Genomic DNA, 12,403 nt, shown 5'->3' on the forward strand with positions numbered 1-12,403 from the left:
GAACTTAACCACTACATTACCAGGCTGGCCCCAATAAAAAACATTTTTTAAGTAAAAAAATAACCCACCAAAGTCATGCTAAATATCTTAACACACCATCAAGATTCCATTTCACATGAAGTTTTACACCACCAGTGTAAAAATACACCAGTACTGTATTTAGTCTAAAAATGCTTTTCTAAGCTACATTTCAGAGGAGTAGAAAAGGCAGCTTTTAACTTCCAAGCTGTGCTAAGACCCAGTGTATAAAACTCTGTGCAAGATCAGTTTCATCCACATTCATAACCCAATCCAGCAAGATTTTCAGCAATTACCATTTTAATAATGCAGTTAAAGCAGAACTAAAGAATCCTGGAGGAGGCTAGAAAAGTTTCCAGAAAGCCAAGGCCACGGATAAAGGTTTTGTGAGATAGGACTGCAACAGCCTGTCAAAAACTGGAGCTCGATGATTAGGAACCATGGCCAGCCTCTTCCATGAAGAAGGCATGAGCTTTTCTTCAATCAACAAGTCAATTCCCAACTCTGATTAGTGGCTTTAAAAAACACAATGAAAATGTTGCAATCTAATACCTTAAAAACCAACAACCTGGCCTTTTGTTGGCAGAGGTAACTCTTTTTTTTTTCCCTAATGAAACATACAGTCTTTTCTCCTTTGTGCAGCAGGTCGCAACTTTCCATAGGTTGTGTCATACCGTATTTAAAAAATCAGACATTACGCCTCCACTAAGGTTCCAGGAACTTTCCACCACGAATATCTATGATCTCGAAGGAGAGGCTGCATCAAGATTACCAAGTCAATGCCATTGTCTTCTTTTGCCTTGATGTGGGCCACCCACAATGATGAGCAGCTACAGGGGAAGTGTCTCTCAACACAACTACCCAAACTGCCTCACTTCAAAGACCCTGGCCTCATTATTTCTGCACCCCCAGGCAAGGAAAGCACAAGGCCTCACCGCAGATGTTAGACGAGCAAGAATTTCATCGCTGCTTTCTTCAGAGTCTTCAATTTTTTGATGAGACCTTTGAAAAACAAAGAACAAATTACTCTTAGGTTTTGGTTCCTCAAATTTATCTACCAAGTTATGGGGAATACATGGCAAATAATGGCATTATTGCTGAACACATTAGTGAAAGAACCCATGCAAATAACGTAGTGTCAATAATGTCATGGGAACAGGACTCCGTTGCAGCCCAACCACTCCTTCGAAATCAATTAGCAAGACGCTCCTTACAATACACCACGTAAATCCTGAGGATCCATTATTGTTCTCCAAATGATATCACAGAATAATCCTGACACACCAGATTTACTAAAATAGGCACGTACAAAGCATAAGTAGATTTAAATATAAGGTGGTTAAGTACTGAAATTCCCAGATCTTGAAAATATAAAACATGAATTTTCCACTCCATTTGAGTTTCAGCCAAAACAGATTTATTATGAAATGGTCTATTATAGGCCTAATACTGTGATAGGAATTATGTGGAATACAATAGAAGCAGCACTTCACTCGTTTTGAAGAGACCACAGCCCAGTTAAGAAGCCAAGACAATGACTCATATGTTATATAACTAAAGAGACACGTACATATTACATAGTATAAGATCTGTTTGTTTGTTAAGGAAAATCACCGTTCTAATGTTACTTATGAAAAATTCTCACCACAGAAATGCATAAGTAACATATAAAATTATCTACTTCTTAAGACAAATCTTATAAAACTACTTTTTTTTCCTGGTTTGGTCAAAGAAAAAAATTAACTAGAGGCAACTGACTATATATAATTGTCTCCCAGATCTATGTCCACAGCAATCCCCATCAGCACCTTCTGTGGCCTTGGAGGGATTGGTGGTAAGTGCCCCGCAGAGCAGTGTTATCAGAATGGCAGTTCAATGATTGATTTCGATCTCAGTAACTGCAGTGGGCCAGCCGGAGCGCCAGCCTTGCAGTGCAGGAGGAGGGCTTCTCCTGGCTCATCGGAGAGCTAAGAAGCAGCTCTTTCAGGAGGGAAAAGCTCCTCAGATCAATTCTGGCATTGGCACCACACCTTTTAAATCAGAGCAATGAATTACGAACTCCTGCCTTTAGGAGAATTGCATGACACAGGTATGAAGCAATGCCAGTGTTGTCAAATAACTCAATTACTTGTGCAGCAAACTGTTTGAAATGTTAGCAAATAATCTGCCCAATAAAAACAGTGGGAACTGAGGATTACAACTGACCATAGTCCCAAAGAAGCAAGTTACCTTGATAATGAGTATTTCAAACAATGAGCTTTATTACCACAATTATCTATTCACAAGGTTTCCATATACATGAAGTTACACCAAGAAGAGATTTGCAACCCTTTAGAGCCACCAAACCATGTTTATATAACAAAGCTGAGGTGACTGAACAGATCTGACAGGAAATTAAGAGCCAAACGCACTAGACCTGAGAGCACCAGACAACGGCTTCGACGCTCCGTCTGTCTGTATTGAAGTGCGGGCTGTCATGCCGTCTCAGGGTTCTCAGACTCCAGCAGACACCTGAAGGATTAGTTAACGGGCATGAGGTATTTTGCATTAGCAGAGACTCTGTCATGAACGTGTTTTCAACAAACTGTGAAAGGAACTCAAAATTCCAAGGGAAGCCCTTGAGCATGTGACTGATAATGACTATTTCATGAGTAACGGCTGAACTGTTGCTGGTTTAGTGACAAATAATCTACTCCCTGTTCAGAAGCTAAACTATCTTCCATCATTCTTCCAGAACAAAACACGCCTTGGCTGAAATGTTTCTAAAGGAAATATGTGTAAGAGAGACAGAGCGAAGATCTCCCAAGGGTTGTCCCGAAGCCCATATCCCATTTTTATCACCTCAGTCACCACGATCTATGCCCAGAACTCCCAAGTCTTTCTCTAGCCCCTGAATCTCCCCTGAGCTCACCTTGTTTTTCCATCTGTCTTTAAAGTAGCTCTAAGAGGCAATTCCAGGAACTTTACTTTCACTCACGTGGGGATCTTACAGGCTCCTCGAAGTCAACATAACTTACTCCTTCTTGCCTCCTGGCCTCTTTCTACTGGCGCCTCTCACGACTCAGCTTCACAGTCTCCCTGTGACCATTCCCGCCCTCCTGCACTCCCCCGCCTTTGCCAGTGACCAGATCCTCTCACTTCTCTTCCTCAAGCTCTGCTTTCCTTCAGTCCCTCCCCACAAGCCTCCATGACAGTCAAGGCCCTCGCCTTTGCAAATTATTTTAACTATCTTCTAATCAACTTCCTTGTCTCTGGCTTCTCCTCTTGCACCCAATCTCCTACCAGGATTACCCTTCTAAAATCCAGATGTGGTCCTGCTATTCTCCAGACTTCAAACTTTCAGGGATTATCCCACTGCCTACTGAAAGCACTAAAATTCAGAAATACTCTTCCTTTCCTGCTATGTGCCTCATGTCCCCTGCACCAGCAGGCACCTCCATCTCACCTGACGTAAAGGAGGGTCTTGGGAGCAGGACTGGCAATAAGAGGCAAACAGGGGAAGAGCTTGAACAGGTGGAAGGAAGAGAGCAGGGTAACACCTCACCTCTCTTCTTCCTTCCTCACCACTGCAGCCCCTCCCCAGCTCGATGCCAAAACACCCAGAAATACCACTCTTTGCCCAGCAAATGTATTTTACAAAATGTAGTTTAATTCTGATTATTTTATGTATGTAAATACACATCAATGCAACCCAGTGAAGACCAAGTTCTCACTATCATATCAAAAGAGACAAAGAAACAGATGGGGCAAGGGAGAATAAAGAAAAGAATTAATTGTAATACTTGCATATTTTCCACTACTAACGGGGGCTGTGCTGCTCAGTGAATAAGAGAAGAGAGAAGCTCTCAATGTGGTTCATCACTGGTTAGAGAAGGGACAGAGAAACCCTGGCTGGAATCAGGAGGTAATGGCAGTGACAAGTGACAGAGGACAGAAAGAGAAGAGAACAGGAGTGACCCCAGGAAGGAAGACCCATCCCTGGGGGTTGTGCCAACAGGAAGCTCCAGCCCAATAGGCACTCGTCTTTACTAATTTCCATGGCTGCTTCTCATGATCTCTGCTTACCAAGAGCCTAGGCCTGACCCAGTCATTCTCCAAGGAAAAGTGCAGAGACCTAGTGCTGTGAGTAGATATCTTTATAAGTTCAAGAGGTCTGCAGTATCTAAGAGGGACAGTGCAAGGACAAGGAACGGCAAAAGCCTGTGATCCTCTGCCCTTGGCCCTCTAACCAGCAAACTGGACACATTATCATTTTACCCAGCCCCCATTGAAAAGAAACAAACAAGAAACCCTGTTCTCCCTACAGTCTTCCCCATATTAATTAATGGCAACTCCATCCTTCCAGCAGGAAGTCATCCTTGCATCCCACCCCCCCAACACACACCCACCCACACTGCATGTTGCATCCATCCTGAAACCCTACTGGCTCTGCCTTCAAGGTATACTCCTATTTGACCACCTCTCACTATTCTACTAACACCACCCTGGTCCCAGCCACAAAATCTCTTATCTGGACCCAGGAGCCAGAGTGGTCTTATCAACATATAAATTAGATTATGTCCCTCCTCTGCTCAAATTCCTCAAATGACTCCCCATCTCCCTCAGTATAAAGCCGAAGTCTCTACAGTGGCTGACATCTCTCGCTCACTCACTTGGCTCCAGCCACGCTTACTTTGCCTTTAATGCTTCTCCCTCAGGCCTTTGCACTGGCTGTCCTTCCTCTCAGCCTAGAGCACTCCCCCCAGATACCCACATTGCTTTTGCCTCACATCCTTCAAGTCTCTCTGTTAACTTCTTGGAGAGGCCTTTCTTGACCCATAACCACATCCCTCGTTTCCTACTTCATTTATCTTCATAAAGTTTTCTACCTTTAACCAACATAAATCTGCTCGTTTATGAAATTGTCTCCCCTCCCCTACTAAACTGGAGGCTCCATGGGAGTAGAGATTTCTGTCTGTTCTTGTTCATGGTGACATTCCCAACACTTACAACACAACCTAGTACATAAGAGGCATTCAATAAATATTTGTTGAATAAATTAACTGAGTACCTTAAACTTCAAAAGATGCTCTGCTATGAACCACCATCCCAGAACTCCCACTGCACAGGATACTAGCTTGATATCTGTAGTCAAATCAACTGAGGGACCCCGCTTAAACTCAAGACCTATTCCCTTTAGCTATTCCATCATTCTCCCAGCTCCCTGCAGCAGGTCTTCCTTTCAGTGACCTTCTTGTCACTAAATCCAACAAGAATGACTTTCTTATATCTCATACCAAAGAGCTGGTAACATTGAAAATATCTTAAATAAAATAACAGCAACACTATCACCCTCAGCTCCTCATCTTCCCCTAAAAAATAATTCATACAGACATGGTGACAGCTTCCAATCTAGGCTATTGTTTGACAATCATTTACACAATTCATGATGCAACAGAAAAGAAAAGCAGCAGGAAGTTCCCCACAGAGAAGGTCCCAGCCCAACATGGTTGAGTTCCGACAGAGAGCATTAGGAGGCAGCACATGGGAGCTGTGATCGGGGCAATGTAATTCACTTTATACTAGTCAGGCCCAGTATAATCTCTAGCAACTTGGATTTAACTGGAAGCCCTGTAGAGGTTCCCAGAATCTCTCAGTTAGCATTCCTTCATAAGAATTAGTATAATGGGTTTGAGATTATTCCAATCAGGTTTTTTAAAATAAAGCTATATGAGAGATAGAGACCACACTCCTTAATCAGGTTTTGACCAAAACATTTGTGTCTCAAGATCCAAGAGCAACCAATACCATCTTAGAGTTGGAAAAATCCTATCTCCTTTTCAAAAGTAGAAGTTTCCTGGCATTCTATGGTGGAAGGCTGGAAGCATTTTCTTACAGAAATATTATCCAAATAATACCACTTAACTTGTATATTGATATAACTTTAAAAATGTATTAGTTCTGTTTTTCTATCTGTGTCTTAATGTTGAATAGCATAAGTGGGCTGCCAAGAGCTACCACTACATATAACATCGTTTCTACAGGAACATGTGTTAAATACATCCCAACAACCATGAAACAGACAAAATTTGGAATCAAGTAGCTCAAAAGATAGAGACTGCACAATTGGCACATGCCAATCCAGCTGGGGTGTCATTCATGACCTTCCTGGTCCACTTAAGCCAGCAATATTCTGGGCACAGATGTTGCACATTACAGAGAAATCTAACAATATGAAACATGTCCTCAAGTCAGCTTTCATATAAAATGCTACTACTGCCATCCCAGGGACTTTTCATTTGTTTCTGAGTGCTTTTTACATATACACTACACATAGATCTTTGCATTAAACAGAGATATTCTAGACTGGGACCTAATGAGGTTGGGGAACACACCTGCCTCCAAATCAGAATTCTGACAGGAAAGATAATGTTCTTAGGGGATACCAGGTAGGCCAGTCCACTACCTCCCACCACATCCCCACCTCGCTCAGCCAGGCTGACGCTGACCTGCTCTATTTGGTTTGGAAGGACGTGAGGGAAATACAGTTTTTAGAATGGACTTCAGACTATGATGATGAAATTCTAGGGCATGGAATAAACCAGAAGCAAGACAAACCATACAGGAATCTTTCAAACATGATCCCATGACAAAAAGGAGATGCACAGCACAGAAATATATGAAAAAAGAATCATAATATCCAGTAGGTTTAGCAAAATCTATTTTTAAGATACTCTGCCAACACAAGGGAGAGTCACATTCCAAGAAATGATATCCAAGGTGAGGGTCTGATGGATAAGGAGTGGCCCTGGAACTGCAGGAGGAATACCCAGACAAGGAAGTGAAAAATGGCAAGAGACAACGCTAGAGAAAAAGATAAAGTCAGGGCCCTGTCTGCGACTGCTAAAGAGTTTTGGTTTTATGCTGAGGGCCATGAACTTTGGCTGTAAAGCAAACCAGATGGATGGAGAAGTAACTAGAAGAATTAAAGGTAGGTTTGGTTTCTTGTTATTATGATTGAGAGAACCATTTGTTTCCTGAAGGAGAACAGCCAACAGAGAGTGCAAGATTGAGAAGGCAGAAACAGGAAGTCTCTAAAGAGGGGAAGACCCACAGCCCAGATAGAAGAATGCGTCTTGAGCAGAAGGCAGGGCTCTTCCTCCACCAGGCTGAGAAGGAATGACAGTAAGTTAGCTGATGATGCCACGATTTTACATCTTCCTTGGACAATCCAGACTCCATTCCCTACCTGCCGATTGTTAGGTAAGGAAAAGTATTCAGGGACTTCCTAAGAAATCATGGCCAGCAAGTCCTAGATACCACAAAAAAAGAATGCTCCTCAAGGAGCACAGACTCAATCGCTACTACGTCCAGTACCTACTGACCCCAAGAGGGTAAAAACGGTGTCAGATCTAACACTCAAGCACTGTCCCATATATATCTTCCCATAACATCTATATTTCACTCAGGTCTGTTTTGCTTAACACAGCAAATTCCTATGACAAAAGAAAACGCAGGATGGTAGAAGAATGAGAATTGGGTTTTTCTTGAGATCTTTGACATCATGAATATAAACAGCTGTTGAACCGTCTCAAGACAAGTTAATTTTTCATAGCATCAGGCTACTAGTCATGCTTATAGAGAAAATTTACCAAACCGTAGCAAATTGCTAATGTGACAGGTTTCATTAAAGATCTGAGGTATACAGTTACACATTCATGTAAAATTGAATAAAATTGGTTATTACTGAAACCTCTTTTGCACATTTTGTATTGAGGATTTGGGGATTAAGGCTTAATGTTTAATTAAATAGGTACATTTCAAATGGTAGCACGACCAGGCCTAAAAGTTCGATTGTTGTTAAAATTCTTGTATTACTCTTAAATATTGATGCACTCTGATAAAGATAAGCAATCTGTTCCCACACCTGGAACAAAGCCTTGTCTGTAAACAATGGAAATACTGGAGGACTCTGTTTCCTTGGGAGAGGGAGTGATGAGTAATAACGAAGACTAAGACCAGCTGACTTCATAGCATTTTTATACAAACAATTTAAAGTGATAAAGGGAAATTTTCTTCACCTATAACCTAAAACAAAACTTACTCCAAGTTTCATCATGAGAAAATTTTCTGAGAAATACTCAAAAAATGTTTATTCATACAGTATTTCCTCCTCTCCAAAGATCATAAAATGAAAATCTAGTTAGGAAAAGTCAGGAATACAAAGGGTAGGTTTGGGACAGAGGAATGGCACACTTGAAGTTGATCTCCCCCGTGAGAAGGTGTTAATTCAGCACCATTTGAGAAATTAAGGCTGCCAATAGGTTTCTCACCTTGCTTATACATGTCAGGTGGAAAAGAAAAAGGTAGATAGGATAAGGAGAATAAAGGGAGCAGAGGTGCCAGGGCAGTGGTGGTGCCTTGTATAAAGGGTGCTGAGAGGAAACAGGGATCTGAATTTTGAGAGTCATCACTGTGTAGCTGATCATAAATACATGACTCAGTGAGGGCACATCCAGAGCAAGAGTAGAAAAAGAAGATTGCAGACTGAGCTCTAGGACACTCCCTGTTTAGAGGTCAATGTTTCCAAATGTAGGTTTTATTATTACGCAGATATGCTGAGGCCAACAGATCAGGAGACAAATGCCATTGAAAAAATAGGTCAGTTTGGGGAGAATATCTTAATATTGAGTCTTCCAATCCATGAACATGGTTAGATCCTCCACTTATTTAAGTCTTGCTTGATTTTTTTCACTAGAATTTTGAAGTGTTTGGCACACAGCTTTTGCATACATTTTCTTAGATTTATACCTAAGTATTACATAGTGGGTTTTTGTCCCAGTACACAGAAATACAGTTAAATTTTGTATATTGACCTTCTATCTGATGACCTTGCTAAATCCACTTATTAGTTCTAGTAGATTTTTTTGTGGATTCCTTGGGATTTTCTTCGCATGTAATTATGTCATCTGCAAAGAGAGATGGCTTTATTTTTTCCTTCTCACCTGTATATCTTTTATTTCTTTTTCTTGCCTTATTGTACCAGCTAGTGTTGAAAAGAAGTGATAAGAAGAGATGTACTAGTCTTGTTCCCAATCTTAGTGGGAAAGCATTCAGTCTTTCACTATTAAGAATGATGTAAGCTATCAGTTTTATCAGATTAAAGAAGTCCCCTTATAGTCCTAGTTCTCTGAGAATTTTAATCATAAATGGATATTGAATCTTCTCAAAAGCCTTTTCTGTATTTATGGAGTTTATCATATAGTTTCTTTTTTAGACTGTGAATATGGTGAAGTACATTGACTGATTTTTGAACATTGAACCAGCCTTGTATTCTGGGATAAACTCCCCTTTTTCATGATGCATCGTTTTTATATACTGCTGGATCCCATGTACTAGTATTTGTTGAGAAAGATTTTTGTGTTTACATTCATGAGTTGTATTGGTCTGTTTTTGTTTTCTGAACTTTGTCCTAATAATGCTGGCCTCACAAAAGGCCTTACATTATTTACATATTGCCATATTCCTCACAGAGCCCAGTGAAGTACTTTACGCAAACCTGATGATCAGTGAATGCCTGTTGAGTAAGTCACTCAGATAAGTGTTGGTGACAAGTGGTTGCCTTTTCCCGAACCCTCTGCTCTCTGCCCCTTTTCCTCAGCTAAGAATTAAGAGGAGCAAATTCAATTATCTAGGAAATCCCTTCCAGATATAAATGCTTATGAAGCTACATTTATAGAATTTTCAGAAGTGCCAGCCAAGTGGCAAAAAGCACCTTGCTTGATAAAATATTCCTTGTGTCATGCTAAGATTTATCTGGATTCTTTACATAGCATTTTGAGACTTTGATTTAATTAACTTTCCCCTTTCCTATAACTTAGAGTTCTTTCTGTAAGGGTAACTTTATAGAACAGATTTCAATTTTGGTATGTATTAGCCTCACCTTTAGAACTTTATAAAAAAAATACTGAATCTACATCTCATTCTCCTTCCTAATCCTGATTCAGTAGCTCTCAGGTTATACCTCTTTATTTCTCAAAAGCACCATGGTTGAGAACCACTGACAGGTTGTTTCCAACTTCACCTTCTGCCTTCAATTCACATTGCTGTCACTAAGAATAGAAGCCTGTCTCTCTGGCAAGTTAGGTAACCTGTCTTGCTTCAGTTCCCTCATGTGAAAAATCAGAACAACAGTACCTTCAAACTGTTGCATTAAATGAGTCATTATATGTAAAATGCTCAGAACAGTGCCTTGCACATGACAAGTGCTATGTTAGTGTTGACTATGATTGTTGTTATTGTTTTTATTGTTGCCACCACCAGGGCAGCTTAGGCCAAGTGACTAAGCCAGTTGTTCTCCATTTTCTTAAGCAGGGGAACCCCTTTAACACAGAGATAGATCACACACCCATTAACTCTGTACATGTTGATCGAGCAAATACAAATGTTACTGTGAATTCCAGTAACAAACTATTTAATTTATTTCAGAAGCATCTATACACAGTTAAGTCATTCTCTTTATTCAATGTAGAGATAATGCTTGGCTTCCTGATAGATTTGCAAGCTCTTGCATTCAGTCTGAGCCTTGTTCTCCAGCCCTCCCAAAGTCTGAGTTCTTCTGGCTGTGGCCCACTGCTCCTGCCGCATCAAGCTGCCGTGTACTGCCTCAACACGCCACGAGTCGTCCTAACTTCACAATCCTGTGCCATCTATCACAAGTGCCCTTCTGCTTCTCTCTCTAGCACATGGAATCATGAATGCTAAGAAATTCATCTTAACTCACTGGACCAAGGTTTCTCTAGAGTTGATCAGTAAGAAATCTGAACATTAGCACACTACCCAATTAAGTATACTGCCCAGTAACAGTAATGAGTAGGTATGATGTTTAAGAAAACAAACAAACAAAACGTTAGAATCAAGAAAAGTCACGTTGGGATGCAATGAGAGAGAGCTATTTCAGCAGAGGTCAAGTGGCTGAATGGGATGTCTGTGGAAGCCACAGCCAGACCTCAGGAGCATCAGCAATGGCAGCAGGCATCCAGGAGGGCACATCCACCAGGCAGGACCAAAGGCACTGATCAAGACGAGAGAGACAGACCCAACTTACACCAGCCCCAGGCTCCACAGCAGATACAACAGAACACCCCAGTTTCATTGCAGAGGTCACTAGGGAATTGGCTGCCTATCCACTAGGCAAGATCAGTGAGGACAGGAAAGAGTCCACCCCGACAGGAGGGGCTCCTCTGCAAGGATCAAGGGGCCCACACTGCTCACCATATACCCAATGCCATCCTGCTGAGGAGCAGGGAGATGGCACAGAGAGACGAAGTATTTTTATCAAAATAAACTAAACATAGTTTTATTTTAGCTAACTAAAGGGACTTGTAAAGTTACTTCATTAGAATAATTTTACTGGATTAGACTAAAATTAACAGGCTTCTTTTCCTTCTTTCTGGCTATCTAGCAGGATGGAGGCTTATGTGGACCACAAACAATAGATGACTGAGAGAAAAACAAAGAAGCTACACATTCTTTTACATGTCTGAGTGTAGCGTGAGCTAAATTTTAGCAATCGTCTACAACTCCTCTAATAACAGCATAAATGTTAACTGCCATGTAATTGGTAGAATATAGTTTTATGTATTCAAAGTTCATAGACTCAGTCTATTCAGAGCACTACCACTCCCACCCCTGGCAAGCTGGGAGCTGCTGTAATGGCAGTTGAATGAAATAGTCAAGCTCCTCACAGCCTGAATTCTCGAACCAGTCAGTGTCAGAGAGAAACTTCTTACTAGTCCTCAAGGAATTATTAAGCTACTTTTCCCTCCACTGTTACTTCAGCATTCCTAATGCTTCCCAACCCATAAAAAAAGAATTAGGAAACAATACATTCTGGACAACCTGATTTGGCTTTCAGTTTGAATGAGATATCATGACTTATTTTTTTGCCCTAGAGATAGTACCCTTGACAACCGATTCCCTCACTTCTGTCAAATTACCTACTCAGTTTGAATATAAAAGTTATTTTGTACAGAATAGGAATTTTGTTTCCTCAAATTAGCCTAGAAAGCTGCAACAGCTCCATTTTCCTTCCTGCTTTAAACATTCTTTCTTAAATGAAAAAAATTCCCCACTTTTCTTTTTAAAAATGCATTTGTACAGAACAGAACTGCATTTACATAGAGGCATTAAGTGGTTTCCTCATAATTTTAAAGAGATTTAGAGAGAAGAGAGCAAATTAGAGGGGCCTAATGGAGAACCACAAAGGCAGACCTTCACAGCCCTCAAATATCAAAAAGGTTATTAAAAAGACCACAGGACTGGGGCTGGCCCCGTGGCCGAGTGGTTGGGTTCACGCTCTGCTACAGGTGGCCCAGTGTTTCGTTGGTTCGAATCCTGGGCGCGG

General features: G+C 41.0%; 1 protein-coding gene across 3 annotated transcripts in view; it reads right to left on the reverse strand.

Annotated features, from left to right (window-relative positions):
- The window catches only part of RAPGEF5 (Rap guanine nucleotide exchange factor 5), a 227,598-nt gene that overhangs the window by 167,115 nt on the left and 48,080 nt on the right, over nucleotides 1-12,403 (reverse strand). For all 3 annotated transcript variants that reach the window (XM_014830572.3, XM_044766055.2, XM_070510112.1), the window contains exon 6: nucleotides 954-1,020. In XM_014830572.3, the coding sequence (XP_014686058.2) occupies nucleotides 954-1,020 (67 nt within the window). The remainder of the gene's footprint in view (nucleotides 1-953; nucleotides 1,021-12,403) is intronic.

Source organism: Equus asinus, chromosome 1 (genome assembly GCF_041296235.1).
Source record: "Equus asinus isolate D_3611 breed Donkey chromosome 1, EquAss-T2T_v2, whole genome shotgun sequence".
Lineage (NCBI taxonomy): Eukaryota > Metazoa > Chordata > Mammalia > Perissodactyla > Equidae > Equus > Equus asinus.